Below are 15,939 nucleotides of genomic sequence, written 5' to 3'. Positions count from 1 at the left end.
TATGTGTCTGTATACACGTGTTATGTTTTATATGTTCTAGTGTACGCCGCCCCGAGTCCTGCCTGGAAAGGGAGCGGCTAATAAATTCAATATTATTATTATTATTATTATTATTTTGCAATTACCTTTTGAGGCTTTCCCACCTTATGGAGGATGTCAATGATGGTTTTCTGCACAACTGTCAGGTCAGCAGTCTTTCCCAGGATTGTGATTCCTACTGAACCAGACTGAGAGACCATTTAAAGGCTCAGGAACCCTTTGCGGGTGTTATGGCTTAATTAGCTGCTTAGAGTGGGACACTTTGAGCCCAGAATATGGCACCTTTTTACAATATTCTAATTTTCTGAGATGGTGGATTTGGGGTTTCCATGAGCTGTAAGCCATAATCATCACAATTATGACACATCACAGCTTGAACTATCTTGCTTTGCATGTAATGAGTCTATCTCATATATTAGTTTCACCTTTTAAGTTGCATTATTGGAATAAATGAACTTTTGCACGATATTCTAATTGTTCGAGTTTCACCTGTAGTCTTTTTGTTGTTAAGAGCCGTTAACGGATCAGACCCGAAAGGAACACAAAACGTGACAAAGCAGCTGGACCTCTTGAGGACATAGAGCAGAGGCCCCTCCCCTTTACTCTTTTCTCTCCAAAGGAGGCTCCCTCCCACAGGAACATCTCCACCCACCTCCCCAAAGAAAAGGAGGGAGTCCCTGTCGCCTGGTGCCCCCCGAAGCTGCCCAGCCTGGAAGCAGGACAAGGTGGCTGGAAGCGGTTCCCCTCCTCTGTGCGCCCCCCTCCCGCAATTTGCAGGACCATCCGCCTTCCCCCTAGGTGGGAGGGGGAGGACGGACAACACCCCCCCCCCGACCTCGCATCCCGACCCTGGCGGTGAGAAGCAGCCCACCGGGAACCCACCTAAATGGGAGGGAGCCGGCCAGACGCTCCGTCCACTCCTGCTTTCCGGATTCGATCGGGCAATCTGCAGAAACGACGGGCGCGTCCACCTTCCTTCTCTGCACTTTCGCTTTGACTTTGGGCCGGGCAGAAAAATTAAGAGAACACAAAGAGGAAGGAAAGAGGGCGGGTCTCATCCCTCAGTCTCATTTGGGCACCGGCCAGGACCAATCAGAAGAGAGCTGGAAGGGACCTTGGAGTACTTCTAGTCCTAACCCCCCCCCCGCCCCGCTTGAACAGGAGAGTCTTATAGAATCATAGAATAAAAGTTGGAGGGAACCCTGGAGGTCCTCTAGTCCAACCTGTGCTCGAACAGGAGTCCCTTACAGAATTACAGATTCGGAAGGCACATCGGGAGGTCATCTAGTCCGACCCCCTGCTCGAGCAGAAGACCCTCTACAATCGCTCAAGATTCGGTTCCCCTGGTTCGATCTCTTTGATCCCCGACTGGATGAGAAGTTTGGTTCCGACCGGCTAAAAAACAGGGCCATATGTACCCCAATTCCAATTTAGCTCAGTTTCTTCATCTACACATTTTGGCGAGTGGGTTTTCCTGTCGTGACCGTGTTTGCGCCAATTGTTCGCTGGGTCTCCCAAGTTTCAAGAAGGGAGTGGACTGCCCATCTGTTAGAAATGGCCATATGGCCTCTTTGGGGGGGGTGGACTAGATGACTTCCAGGGTCCCTTCCAACGCCGTTCGTCTGTCTCTGTAAGGAAAAGGCTCAAAGGCTCGCTCCCCCCCCCCCAACTAAACGGAAGGGCTGGGAAGAAGTGAGTGACCCCCACTCAGAACGGCTGTCTTGCCCTGTGTGTGAAGGGATCCTCGCTCCCCCCGAAGACCCCCCCTTTGTTAGGCCTCAGAGGGGAGAGGTGGAGGGGCGTCCTCCGCTGGGGAATTGCGTAATCATTAGGGGGTGCAAGCCCCCCACCACCAGATTCATTAACAGACAGGAGCAGGCTGGGAGCGCCCCCCACCCCGCCCTCTAGGCATTCTTCCAAAAGGCAGGGAAGGCAGGAAAACGAAAGTGAAAGTCTCCAGGCGGCGGCGCTGCTTGGAAATCACGTGAAGAAAAGAGCCCGAAAAGACCCACCCGCCAGCCCCCCCCCCCCGCCCCATTCCATTCTCCTTCCCTCTGGCCCTCCCTCCCTCCCAGCGCTTCCCTTGCCCAAGGGGAGGGGGGAGCGTGGGCGGGCGGGTCTTTGGCTCTGCTTGCGGAGAGGCTTCGGGCGATGGAGGCGTTTGGTGTCCGTCCGCGGGGAGAGCAGTGATAAGGTTTCCTGCTTCAGCAGGGGGTTGGACTAGAACACCTCTACGGCCCCTTCCGACTCTGCTATTCAGGGGGCGAGTGGGGCCACTCTGCAATGTTCTCCGCCCCCCCTCCCTGAAAATAGCCGCTGGAAGGTAAATCCGCGCAGGAGGAGGAGGCGGGGGGGGGAGGGAGGGAGGGAAGACAGGAGTGCACCCCTCCCCCTCACCCAAAAGGAAGCGAAAGCAGCGCCGAAACGCTAGAGAGAAGAGGGCTGCCCTCGGGTCGTGGCCTGCCTGCCTGCCTGTATTGAAATAGGGATGGGGGGTTGGACTAGATGACCTCCAAGATCCCTTCCAACTCTGCTATTCAGTGTGTGGTGGTGGGGCAGGCTGCAGTCCTTCCGGGGCCCCTGGAAGCCGCTGGAAGGTAAGCCCCCGCAGAGGAGTCCCCCCCCTCCTCACCTGGAATTTGTTCCCCACGGGTCCACAGGCAGATGGGTCTTTGGCTCTGCTTGTGGAGAGGGAGGCGTTTGGTGTCCGCCCACAGGGAGGGCTGTTAGATCTGGGCAACGAGAGACAGACTGCGGACACGAAGTGACTTAACAGCTCATTTATTAATAGTAGTAGTGATCCAGCTTGCTCTGTGGTCGGAGGGTTCCCCTTTTATAGGGATCGGGTACGCCCCTCGACCAATCAGAATGATACCTGTTTCCCGCTGTAGTAGCGGACCAGAGGGGAGACTTATCACGATATATGCTAATATCTAACAAGGGCAGTCACAAGATTTCCTGCCTGAGCCGGACTAGAAGACCTCCATGGTCCCTTAAAACTCTGCTATTCAGGGGGTGAGCGTGGCAAGTCTGCAGTTTTCTTGGACCATCATCCCCTTCAAGGCCTCTAAAGGGTCAGAGTCTAGACGATGCCCCCTCCCCCCTTCCTGGGGAAGCTGCCCTAGTGACAAGCCAGGAAGCCAGGAACATTTGGGGAGTTCAAAGCATTGAAGTGCCTGTTTATACTCAAGACCCGGCCAATGAATGGGCCAAACTGAACTGGAGTTAGGAGCGGAGCAGAGAGAATAGAATGGAATGGAATGGAATAGGAATACAGGAACGAGTCTGGCAAAAATATATCCAAACTTAAATCCAAATTGTTGGAAATGTAAACAGGCGCTGGGTACCTTCTTTCATGCACGGTGGTTATGCCCGAAAGCAAAAAAAAATATTGGACTAAAATACAAAAATGGTTAGAGGAAATGACAAACATCCAAAGAGAACTCAAAGCAGAACTGTTCCTTCTGGGGATTATTAAGGGAACGCATACGAAAGAGATCAAGTATTTAACTTGGCACGTAATTACTGCAGCGAGCGCTTGCACAATGTTGTAAAAGCGATACCAGGCCAACAGACTGTTTGAAAATCCAAAAGATTCTTGATTGCGCAGAGATGGATAAACTCACCTTGGAGTTAAGGGACAAGGAAGACTCAGAATATTGTACAGTTTGGGAGAAATGGTACCAAGGGATAAATAATAGGAAGATGAAATGTACAGCTTAGAAACATAGATGCATAGATAGAGGAATAAGGAGGAATATATAAAACGTATTTGAATGGTAAATGGTTATGTTAGTACTGTCAAAAAGGATTGTAACATACAAAAATCTTTTTAAAGGTATTTCTGGCTAATGCTTTAAATTCTCAATAACGTGTTTTTTTTTCCAGGAAAAAAAAGGAATAGGAATAGAATACAGCAGAATAGACTCTGGCAAACTGAGTACCAAAAGGGTCACACGGAAACATCGCGCACACACTCGTCGGGGCGGCCTTCCAGAAAAGCCAAACTTCTGGCAAACCCAGAAAACAAGCAGGTAAGGCCACGCATGCAGGGCGACATGGTTTCATGCACCACTTTGGCCACGCGTGCCACAGTTTCGCCCTCATGGGAAGAGGGAATGGAATAGGAATGGAAATGGAATTGAGAGCAGAATAGAACAGAGGATTGGATTGGGGTCCAGAGAATTCAAGGGAGGGGGGTAGATGTGGGTCTCTTGTGGCCGCACAATGACTCCAGGCTAATGACATGTTTATCCCCACCCTCCACCCCAGCCTTCTCATCTCCTACACCCAGGCCGAGTCTGGCGGCTGGTTCTCCCTTCTGAGGCTTTGCTCTCTTCATCTCTCCCTGCTTGGCTTGAGGCCAGAAGCGCAGAATGGAAGGGACCCTGGAGATGCCGGCCCTGGGCCGCCCCTTCCAGCTGGGGGCGCTCTATGATTGCCGCAGGGATTCCCTGATCCCAGGTAAGTCTCTCCCCGCCCCGCCCCCCCCCTTCGCTCTGGGGTTCCAGGAGCCTCGCAGTGGCTCTCACCTGAAGGACTGGTGCTCCCAGACACCTGCGGACTCCTCAGAGAAAGGACGGGTGTTTCTTCTGAGCCCCTGCGGGTCAGAGAAGTCGAGGGTGACTTAATATCCTCTCTGAAAAGGAAAGCATGCGTCTGCCACTCGCCCTCTGCCCACAGCATTGTTGGAATGGAAATGGAAATAGGATGGGACGGAACAGAAGACAAGGAATGGATAGCATAGGATGGGATGGAGTGGAGGAGTGAAGTGGGACGGGACAGAACAGAAGTGGATAGAATGGGATGATATGGGATGGGGTGGAGTAGAGAAGATGAGAGAAAGATGGAACAGAACAGTATAGAAGGAATGGACTGAATAGGAGGGAACAGAACAGAAGGAATGGATAGAATAGGATGGGAAAGAAAGGAATGGAACAGAACATTACAGAACAGGTAGGATGGAGTGCAATGGAATAAAGAAATAGCTTCATATGAAACGGTGTTCATGCATTTTCTGAACGCCAACTTTAATGAACCTTCTTTGCAGATGTGACTTTGTGGAACACTAACCTTTTGGAAATGCACATAGAGACCGAGGACCGATCCCGGATGGACTTTCTGGTCCTCCCCTCAGAGTCTCTCCAAAGCAAGGCCTCTGCCCTCCACCTCAAGGGCTCTCTGAAGGCCAGTTTCGTCGGGGGGCTTTTTGAAGTGGGGGGAGCAGCCACCTACTTGGAAGGGAATCCGCCCCCCAGGAGCCACGCCCGGGAGACCCTTCACCTCTCTGTTACTACCGAACTGAAGTACCTGCCGATGGGTCTGCTCCACAGGGGGAGTGTTTCTTACCAGGAAGCGTTTGAGGAGTGGTCAGCCACCCACGTGGTCACGGCGGTGCTGTACGGGGCCCAGGCCTTCTTCGTTTTCGATTGTGGAGTCTCCCAATCTGAAGACGCCCAGCAACATTTTCTGAAGATGATTGAAAAGATACCAAAAGTTGCTGCCGGAGGAAGAGACGACCCCCGATGGAGCGACACGGAGAGAGAAATGGAAAGAAAGATCCACTCTACATTATATAGCGACGTCCCCCTGAACAGCCCAGCTACTTTCCAAGAGGCCTTGGCAATCTGCGCCTTTTCCCCCCACATGTTCAGAGAACGTGGGAAGACGGTGCCGGTGAAAGTCTGGCTGTATCCGCTCATCAAGTTGGATCCCAAAGCAGCTCGGGTCGTGCGGGATCCGCCCTTGGGCTTGGTCTGGGAGGCAGAAGCTCACCTGCAGGCCCTGATCAAAGTCGATCTCTGGTGCCACGATCTGATCAAATCCCCCACTGCGGCTGTCTTCCCCGAGATGAAGGACCAAGTCAAGCAACTGAGGTGTCTCTGCCGGCAACACGGCCTGGTTTTCCGGCAAGAGGTCGGGAAGGCGTTAGTTGCCATTCGTGCGGGACGGGAAGAGGCTGCCGTTTTGGGGGGCCTGTTAACGCGCTTGCTCCAGTCCCCCTTCCATCAGCAGGCCCTGAAGAAGCTTCTTGCAAGAAAGAAACGGGAAATGGACTTTGTGAAACTTTGCCTGTCCCACCTTGAAGGGCTGGAGGTCGTCTCCGCTCCGGACAAGCTAGAGGAAATATTATTTGAGTGCCGAAACAAGATTGTGATCGTGTTTGTGTTGACTTCCTTACCCAGGGAGGACCCCTCATTAGACGTCTTGCGAGGTTGGCTTCCCTTCGAAGGAAGCGGAGAACCAGCGATGACGGTGGGGCCCTCCTCGAAGAAGCAACCATCCCAGCTGTGGTTTGAGGATGAAGAGAGGAAGCAATGGATCCGGTGTGCGGTTTCTTCCCTTTCGGACTTTGCCAAGATCCACCGGGCAAGGGGTGACGTTCGCTTCCTGGTTTCCTCAGTCTGGGATGAGCGCCACCCCGGAGCCTCGGTTTACCTCTACGAAAACGGCACATTGGTCAACAGACACCTGGAGCTGCCCTCCCGGCCTACCCCTCCGGAGGTTGAGCTGGACCGGCCAGAGAGTGTCCAGATCACAGTCCATCCGGTGAGCTTTGGGGCAGGTTCCGTCTCCAGGTACGAGGTGGAATATCGGATTTCAGGGGACAAGTGGAGCTGCCTCCCTACGAAAGGGCCGGAGCATGGAGTCCGCCTAGACATCCACCCAAACATCAAGTACCAGTTCCGATGCGCCGCTGTGACTCAAGTTGGGATCAGACGATGGAGTGAGATCGTTTGTTACTGTTCTACGGAGAAACCCAAAAAGGTAAACTGAGGCCTTCTTCAGTCTAGTCTGGCTAAACAGGAGGAGGAGATGGAAGGGGAAGGAGCAGGAGGAGAGGAGAAAGAAGAGAAGGGGAGGGAAGGAGAAGGAGCAGGAAGAGGGAGATAAACAGGAGGGGAAGAAGGAATAAGAGGGGATGTGGAAGAGGGAAGGAGGAGGAGAGAGAGGAGCAAGGAGGGGAGAGTTTGGGGAGGGGAGAAGGAGATGAAAGCCCCCTTCCCTGAACTTCAGAGTTTTCCTCTTCCTCTTGGGGAAGATGGTCTCCCCAAATGGCCGTCCTGCAGCTTCCCTAGTTCAGGCGGCACCCTGGACACATCTCCTGCCCAGGACGTCCTAGGTCCGTGAACGGCCTGAGGCCCCATCGGCCTTCCCTTTCGGAGGGAGATCTGGGCCAGGGCCAGGGCTTAAGTGGGAGGCCCTCCTGGCCTTCCCCTCACGATCTTCTCTTTCTTCTCCAAGGAGGCTCCTTTTCCAGGAGGGAGACGGGCAGAATTCGGACCAGGAGAAGGTAACCAGTTCCTTATTTCGAGGGCTAAGAAACACTCCCTGCCCATTCTTTGGGGCCTGGATGTCCTGTGACCTCGTGCTCGTGAAGAAGGTTTCGAGGGCCAGGAGATTCAGAGGCTGAGGTGGAGGCAGCGTGTAGACCAGGGGTGTCAAACTTGATTTCATTGAGGGCCACATCAGGGTTGTGTTTGACCTCGGGGGATGCTGTGGGGGGCTTGGCTAGCTCAGTGTCACTTGTGTTGGGGTGATGGTGGTGAAGCCTGTACTGGGCCAGGTGTGGCAGGTGTCTTGTCTCCAGCTCCATTTTCAGCTGTGACGACCTCCTGCAGCCCTCTGCTAGGGAAAATGGAGCTCCGTTTTCACTGCCAAAGGCACTGCAGGCCGGCCCATCATTGTTAGCAGGGCGGCCCCACGTGGGTCAGGTCTAAGCACCTCACGGGCCGCATCCAGCCTACAGATCCCTTGAGTTTAACACCCCCGCCCCTGGTATAGACAGTTGAGATCAGGAGGGGGAAAGGGGGGAATTGGAAACATCCATCGGGATATCCGGGCGCCCTTCCCGGCTGCCGGGGGATCCTGGGCTTTTTAAGGGCCCTTTTTCCAGTTGCCAAAATGAAACTCGTGAATTAACCCACCAACGGGGTCCTGATCTCGGCTTGCAACGGTTCTCTTAGCAGCCTATATCACAACTTCACATTTTTAAAAAAGGGACTTGGGGCCGCTTTTCACTCCGACGACCGTTGCAGCCTCCCTGTGGTCACGTGAGAAAAATTCAGGCCCTCGGCAAGCGGCTCGTATTTATGACGGCGGAAGTGTCCCGGGGTCACATGATCCCCTTTGGCGACCTTCTGACGAGCCACGTCAAGGAGGGAAGCCAGATTCATTTAACAACCGTGTGACTAACTCAACAGATGCAATGATTCGCTTTCCGACTGTGGCAAGAAAAATCGTAAAATGGGGCAAAAGTCACTTAACAAATATCTCACTTTAGCCACATAAATTTGGGGTTCAATTGTGGTCATAAGTCGAGGACTTCCGGTAGATGAACCACAGCCTCATGCCACTGGAAATAACTTTCTCTTTCCCTTTCTTTTTTCTTTTCTTTCTTTTCTTTTTTCCTCTCTTTTTCGCTTTCTCCTTTTCCTTCTCATCTTTTTTCTTCTTTCCTTCTTTTCTCTTTCCTTCTTATCACCTCCTCTCTTCTCCTCCCCTCTTCTCTCCCCTCGTCTTTTCTCTTTCATTCTTCTTTCATTCTTTTCTCTCTCATCTCCTCTCCCCTCTTCTCTTCTCTCCCCTCTCCTTCCTCCCTTTTCTGTCTCCTCCCTCCCCCTCCTTTCCCTTCTCCTTTGTTCTTTTTCATTCTTTTTTCTCTCCTCTCTCTCTCTTCTATCTCTCCCTTCTCCCCCCTTCCTCTCTTCTCCTGTTTTTTCTCTTTTGTTCTTTGTCATTTGTTTCTCTCTCCCCTCTCTTCTCTTTCCCTTCTCCTGTCTCTCCCCTCCCCTCATTTCTCTTTTGTTCTCTTTCATTCTTTTCTATCTTACCTCTCCTCTCTTTCCCCTCTCATCCTCTCCCCTCCCCTCTTTTCTCTTTCATTCTCTTTTGTTCTTTTCCCTCTCCTCCTCTCCCCTCTTGTCTCCCCTTCTCCTTCTCTTCTCTATTCTCGTGCCAGAGCTCAGAATTGTCCTTGTTGGGAAAACCGGTGCTGGGAAAAGTGCAACGGGGAATGCCATCTTGAAGAGAAAAGATTTCGTCTCCGAGATGAGTCTCCAGACCGTAACCCGAAGCTGCCAAAGTGGGGAGAGGCAGCTGAAGTACCAAAAGATTGTGGTGGTTGACACGCCCGGAGTTTGCAGCACTCAGTTCTCCGAGGCTGAAACCTCTGCCGAGCTTAAGAACTGCCTGCAGTTGTGTCCACCGGGCCCCCACGCCATTATCCATGTCCTTAAGGTCGGGACTTTCACCACGGAGGAGAAGAAGACTGTTCGGGTCCTGAAAAGTGTTTTCCAGGCTAACGCCCTCCGCTACTTCATCATTTTGTTCACCGGGAAAGAGGACTTGGAAGGGGAATCGCTCGAAAGCTTCATCTCTGTCCAGGACAAAGAGCTGAAGGCACACATCGCGGACTGTGGGAACCGGTGCCTGGCTTTCAGCAACCGGGCCGAAGGGGCAGAACGAGAGGCTCAAGTGGAGGAGTTGATCCAGATGGTCCAGGATCTGGTGGAAAAGAACCAAGAGGCTCCGTATTATTCTGAAGAAACTCAAAAGGGCTTCATTTGGAGGCTCCCCCTGTTCTAAGAGAGATGGGGAAGATCCCCCCCCCCCCCCACTTAACCCAGGGGTCTCCAACCTTGGCAACTCTAAAACCTATGGACTTCAATTCCCAGAATTCCCCAACCAGCAAGGGTTCACCAGAATGGATAGGGCAAGAGAAAGAACGAATGCAGATAAAACTACTTTATCACATTTTTTCATAGTTTAACTTTATTGGTAGAAGGTGGGTATGCAGTGAACATAATGTCAACTCGGAAGCACGGAAACTTTCACTAGCTGTGCCGATACAACGTATCCAATAAACATGTGCTTTGAGGAATCCACCTGCCTCGAAGTTCTGATTGGGAAGGCCGGCGCATAATATATCACATTTTTGAAAGGCAATCTTTATTAGCAGATGGTGGGTATGTAGTAAACATAATATAGCAATAGCACTTAAGATTTAGACTCCACTTTACAGTGCTGTACAGCCCTCTATAAGCAGTTTTAGAGAGTCAGCCTCTTGTGCCCCCAACAATCTGGGTCCTCATTTTACCCACCTCGGAAGGATGGAAGGCTGAGTCTACGTTGAGCCGGGTGAGATTTGAACTGCCAAATTGCAGTCAGCAGAAGTTGCCTGCAGTACTGCACTCTAACCATTGCACCACCATGTCTCATATATCACAAAAATATATCACATTTTGATAGGGAAACTTTATTAGTAGATGGCGGATATGCAGTGAATAATAATATATCTTCAGAGTGGGGAAAAATGCTGACTGAGGCATTCTGGTAATTGAAGTTCACAAGTCTTAAAGTTGCCACCGTTGGAGACCCCTGTGTTAAGGGTCGTTGCAGCCACATCCCTCTCTTAAGTAGGTTGTTAAGTGTGAACTCCCTGGTGGCCTCTGAAGGAGTCTTGTTCCTTCTGGGGACTGAGGCATAAACGGAAGCATAGAATCAAAATCACATGAATATTAATGTTATAAAAACCTTAGTAAGGCCACACCTGCTATCCTGCATCCAGTTTTGCTCACCACATTACAATAAAAGAGGTTCTGAGACTGGAAAAAGTGCAGAAAAGAGCAGATAAGGTGATTAAAGGCCTGAGGATTAAAATTATGGATGGAAACTAATCAAGGAGAGAAGCAACCTAGAATTAAGGAAAACTTCCTAACAGCGAGGACAATTCACCAGTGGAACAGTTTGCCACCAGAAGTTGTGGGTGCTTCATCACTGCAGGTTTTTAAGAAGAGACTGGATTGTCACTTGTCTGAAATGGCAGATGGTCTCCTGCTTCAGCAGGGGGTTGGACTAGATGACCTCCAAGCTCACTTCCTTTTTTTTATTGAAAAAGTTTTATACAAACAAATTTTCCCCCTTTTTACCCTCCCGCCATATAATGTAAATCACATACAAATACTGTACCCCCTCCCCTCCCCTGTCTTAAAGTAGATTTCTCATTCAAATATTGTACCCCTCACCTCCCAACAATCATAGTATAAGTTTCTCTTAAAGTAACAATAACCCAATAACCCCATCATCTAAATTAATTAAACATATATAAATCATAATATAGGTTTCTCTTAAAGTAACATCTCATTAATCCCATCTTCTAAATTTATTATGCATATATATTTCCCCACCCTCCACCCTAACCCTCCCCCACCTCCCAATCAAACCCACCCCCCTGACTTCCGCTATACACCACTCTAACAATTCCAAGCATCCCATATATTATTTACTCTGATCATCTGTCAATCTAAACATTCTTACCTAAGGCTACATAGTACGTCCTAGTGTGATATTTATTCTGTATGTAATCAATCCATTTTACCCATTCCTGTGTATAATTCTCCTGCTTCTGACCTTTTAAGAAAGCTGAAATTTTTGCCATTTCAGCGAACCCCGCCACCTTCTGAATCCATTGATCAATTGTCGGTAAAAAATCTTTTTCCCAATGTTGCGCAATCAACAACCTAGCTGCTGTGACCATATACAAAACCAATTTTGTTTCCCCTTTAGTAAAATCCTTAGTTATACCCAATAAAAACATTTGCGGAGTAAATTGTATCCTTTTCTTAAATACATTCTGCATAACCCACCATATTTTTATCCAAAAAGCTTTAACCTTATTGCAAGTCCATCACACATGAAAAAAGGTAGCATCTAGACACCCGCATCTCCAACATTTTGGTTGAACATTTGGGTACAAGCTCACTTCCTGACTCTATTCCAAATTGAAATTGAATTGATGCCAGAGCAGCATAAAAAACACTGGGCGGGGAGTGTTGAGCCGAAGTCGCAACAAGACGACGTGTGATCTCAATGTTTTGAGATCGCAGTCGAAACTTTTGCCACTGGGTGGTCCAAATGGACCTAAACTGTCCTGCAGAGACGGTGAACAGGAAGAATATGTCTTGCTGATGTCAGGGACGTCGCAAAGTCCCTGATCAATCCAAGAGAAGTTCTTCAAGCCGGTGACAAAAAACCCAGCCATTAGGCTGATGAAGTCATGGCGGCTCCAAAACGGAAGGATACGGAAAGAGAAAGTGTTTCCAGCTGGTGTGGAATTTTTATTGTTTTAAAAGTGACTGCCTATAAAAAACTTAAAATTAATTTAAATTGGAGAACAGAAGAAATAAGCAGCGGAATTAAATTTGGACTGGTTTTGGACAGTGGGTTATCTTACTTTTTAAATGTTATGTTCATGGATGGAATTTATGCAAGCCTTTTAAAATGAATGGATTAAGTTTTCTTCTATTTTTTTTTCTATTCTCTGTAACCTATGGACTAAAATTCTCCTCTTTCACTACTGTGGGTGTTTTTCTTAACTCATTTAAGAATTGGACTTTTTTTTAAACTTGAAATACAAAAAGGATACAAAAAGAAACAAAGAAAATTACAACATTGCAACAATAACACTGCTACTCGGAGGCTAGAGGTTTGTGTATTGGAAACAAAATGCTTTTATTTATTTTTTTCACTGATTATCCTGGCTTGGCACTTCGAGGTCTCACTGCTTGTTTATAGAGAGTGATAAGAAGAAAAGCACACAGATGTTCCTTTGAAGTATATTTCTAACTAGAGAAAGGTGAAAATGAAATGTTATTGTGAATTTATGCTTAATCCTGTTAAAACCTTCTAAGCTAGAGCAGCAGTGTTTGTTAGCTGGAGATAATGGCACAATTTCAACAGCAGAAAGAAGTTTTAAGTCTGCAAAATATATTTTCAGAAATACAGAAATTATCAGATACACGTGAGAGGGTAGAGAAGAAGTTGGAAGACTTAGTGCATCTAACAGCAAAATATGATGAAGAAGTCAAAGATATTCAAATGGAAAAAATGGCAGTTAAAATCCTAAAAATCCTAAAAATTAAAGAGGAAAATGAATATAAAGAAATTAAAATTGCTGATATTTATGGTGATTGGTTTGTCTCTGAAAAGAGAAAGAGTGGAATACTGAAAAAGGAATTAAATGGAGGGGAAATTTACCCCAGATGGCAAGATACAGAAGAAGAAAAAAGAAAAGAATGTATGGATTTAAAGAGAGAAATTTTATTAGCAATATCATTGATAACACTACCGACAATCAAAGATAAGCTGATTAAGGAAACAGAAGAAGGGCATCGAAATCACATGAGAGATTTTATAAGCAAAGAGTTGCTAAGAGGAGTCCATACAAAGTTGATTAAGGAGATGATTAGAGGACTGACACCACAAATGGCAGAAGATATGAGACTGTTTTGCTACTGGAAAGATACAGGTTGATAGATGGAAGAGTATAATTTAAAACTAGTTAAACCTAGTGAAATTTAGTGACAATAGATATAGTTAAATAATTGATAATGATAATAATGTATACAATGTGTAATGTTATGATAAGTAATAATTGGATATGAATATTGAATGGTACCCATGAAAGGAAGATTAGAAATCCTTTTGGATTATATATAAAGGTTAATAATATATATATTATATATCAGAAAAGAGGACTTTGGACCACTGAGCAACAGACCAGGTCTGTTTTTCTTTAGCCCAGGTAAGACACTTCTGACGTATGTTGTTCAGGAGCGGCTTGAAAAGAGGAATACGACATTTGAAGCCCATGTCCAGGATCCGTCTGTGTGTGGTGGCTCTTGATGCACTGACTCCAGCCTCAGTCCACTCCTTGTGAAAGTCCCCAACGCTTTTGAATGGCCTTTCCCTGACAATCCTCACCAGGCTGCGGTCATCCCTGCTGCTTGTGCACCTTTTTCTTCCACACTTTTCCCTTCCACATAACTTTCGATTAATGTGCTTTGATACAGCACTTTGGGTTAGGGTTAGGGTTAGGGTTGCATTACTGAAATAAATGAACTTTATGCACGATATTCTAATTTTTTGAGTTTCACCTGTACATCTTCTTTAAGTCTGTATATCTTTTTATATATCTTTATATTACATTATATAATTCTATATATCTTCTTCATATATCTTTATATATATCTTTATGTAATCTTCTTTCTATAATTTTATATAGCTTTATACATCCTTATAGTTTTCTCCTTTCCCCCTTTTATACTTCTTTTTATGTAGTTTGTATTAATATTTTATCTCCGTCATTTGAGAGCTGAATAAAACTTATTCTGAAAAATAAAAGGCCTTACGGTGGCCGAATAATGCAGTCAGGAGTCAAAAGTCTAAGCGCTCCAAGACAAGCCGATTTTTTTCTACTTGCTTGCACTTTTTAATTCGGACACTTTACATGCATCTCAGATTGATAGTCCTCTGTTTTTCAGAGGTGGATTACAACTATAGCACTGACCTTCTCTTTCTCCAGATCCAAAGCTGGCAACTTTAAGACTTGTGGACTTAAACTCCCAGAATTCCCCAGCCAGCAGAGAGAATTCTGGGAATTGAAGTCCACAAGTCTTAAAGGAGCCACATTTGTAAACTCCTAAAGTGTCAGCAGAATAAACTCCATATTGGAATTTCTCCATTGCCCTAAGCTTTTTCCTTAGCTGTTTCTTGGAAAAAGCAAATTCAGAGGATGAACTGTAGAGGTGGGGGGGGGGGTTGCCAGAGGGAAGGATTAAGGAGGGGCTGGGAGAAACAGACCCCAAGCCAAGCAGAGTCCACTAAGTCCTGCCCGTCGTAGAGACAGCAACATGGCTCTACCATCTGAAATATGAACAGAAACCTTGACGCAAAAAACGCAAACACAGTGAGGGAGGCAAACGGCATCCTGGCTTGCACAGGGACTGACCATTGTGAGAATCTTCCTGCCATTGCGCAGAGAGTTGTGACACTTTCCCATCAAGCTGTTTAGAGCCGCCATCGAGCACTCTGGGCACTCCGCCGCTGGGCACTTCCTGGCAAGGCAGACGAAAGATGGAGAATTCAGGACAGAGATGGAGATTTGCCAAACCTGGAAGTCCTCCCAGAGGGCAACACATTTCTTTGGGGGGGGAGGGGATTCCAGAAGCACAACCCATGGGAGGCAGAGGTGGGATTCAGCAGGTTCTGACCGGTTCTGCAGAACCAGTAGTGGAAATTTTGAGTAGTTCAGAGAACTGGCCCCGCCCCCATCTATTCTCTGCCTCCCGAGTCCCAGCTGATGGGGAGGAAATGGGGATTTTTCAATATCCTTCCCCTGCCACGCCCACCAAGCAATGCCACGCCCACCAAGCCACGCCCACAGAACCGGTAGTAAAAAAAATTTGAATCCCACCACTGATGGGAGAAGGTCACTGATTGACAGCGAGGATGGAGGGGACCTTAGATATCTCTTGAGCTGGGCGATTGTCCTGCAAACATTTCACAACCCAACTAGGGAACATCATCAGTGCTAGAAAGAAAGGAAGGAAGGAAGGAAGGAGGGAGGGAGGGAGGCGGTAAGGGGCTCCTTTGTTCTCTCTGAGCTGAGTGGTTTTCCTGCAGACGTTTCACAACCCAACTAGGGAACATCATCAGTGCTAGAAGGGAGGGGGGTTTGCAGAGAGGAGGAGGAGGGGACTGGACAGCCACTTGTCTGAAGTGGTATGTCTCCTGCTTAAGGATTGGGTTGGACTGGATGATCTCAAGGTCTCTTCCAACGTTCTATGATTCTGTAAGGGTCTCCTGCAGGAGGAGGAGGAAGGACTGGGGGTCCTTGGTGCTCTCTGACCTAGGTGGTTTCCTTGCAGATGTTGCATGACCCAACTAGGAAAGATCAGCTAGCTGGGTGACTTAGGGGCAGTCGTTCTCTCTCAGCCCGGCCCGCCTCACAGGGCTGTTGTGGGAGAGGAGGGGGAACGCCCGTAGGATTTGTTCCCCCTCTTGAGGGTTTCATAGAAAGAATAAACGGGGGAAATGAAGGAAGGAAGGCAGGTAGGT

General features: G+C 48.0%; 2 protein-coding genes across 5 annotated transcripts in view; one reads left to right on the top strand and one right to left on the bottom strand.

Moving 5' to 3' along the window:
* Positions 1 to 1,122, bottom strand: part of LOC309400384 (GTPase IMAP family member 9-like) — a 33,281-nt gene extending 32,159 nt beyond the window's left edge. Inside the window, exon 1 of the mRNA XM_081968832.1 lies at positions 922 to 1,122. The gene's annotated coding sequence lies outside the window, so the exon portion shown is untranslated. The remainder of the gene's footprint in view (positions 1 to 921) is intronic.
* Positions 1,123 to 2,072: 950 nt separating this feature from the next.
* On the top strand, positions 2,073 to 10,916 carry LOC309400697 (verrucotoxin subunit beta-like). 4 transcript variants are annotated; one of them, XM_081969312.1, is made up of 6 exons: positions 2,073 to 2,362; positions 3,928 to 4,073; positions 4,312 to 4,503; positions 5,090 to 6,807; positions 7,285 to 7,333; positions 9,002 to 10,916. In XM_081969312.1, exons 3-6 carry the CDS (start codon positions 4,416 to 4,418, stop codon positions 9,625 to 9,627), a joined length of 2,481 nt encoding a protein of 826 aa, XP_081825438.1. In that variant the 5' UTR covers positions 2,073 to 2,362; positions 3,928 to 4,073; positions 4,312 to 4,415; the 3' UTR covers positions 9,628 to 10,916. The 4 variants fall into 4 exon arrangements, with proteins under 4 accessions (XP_081825438.1, XP_081825440.1, XP_081825439.1 ...); XM_081969313.1 differs by lacking the exon at positions 2,073 to 2,362 and adding an exon at positions 2,449 to 2,636 and having other exon boundaries at positions 4,334 to 4,503; XM_081969311.1 differs by lacking the exon at positions 2,073 to 2,362 and adding an exon at positions 2,449 to 2,636.
* The last annotated feature ends 5,023 nt before the right edge of the window (positions 10,917 to 15,939 follow it).

Source organism: Natrix helvetica (assembly GCF_964273705.1).
Source record: "Natrix helvetica genome assembly, chromosome: W".
Classification (NCBI taxonomy): Eukaryota; Metazoa; Chordata; class Lepidosauria; order Squamata; family Natricidae; genus Natrix; species Natrix helvetica.
Note: the sequence above shows the minus strand (reverse complement) of the source record. Positions and strands in the feature narration are given on the sequence as shown.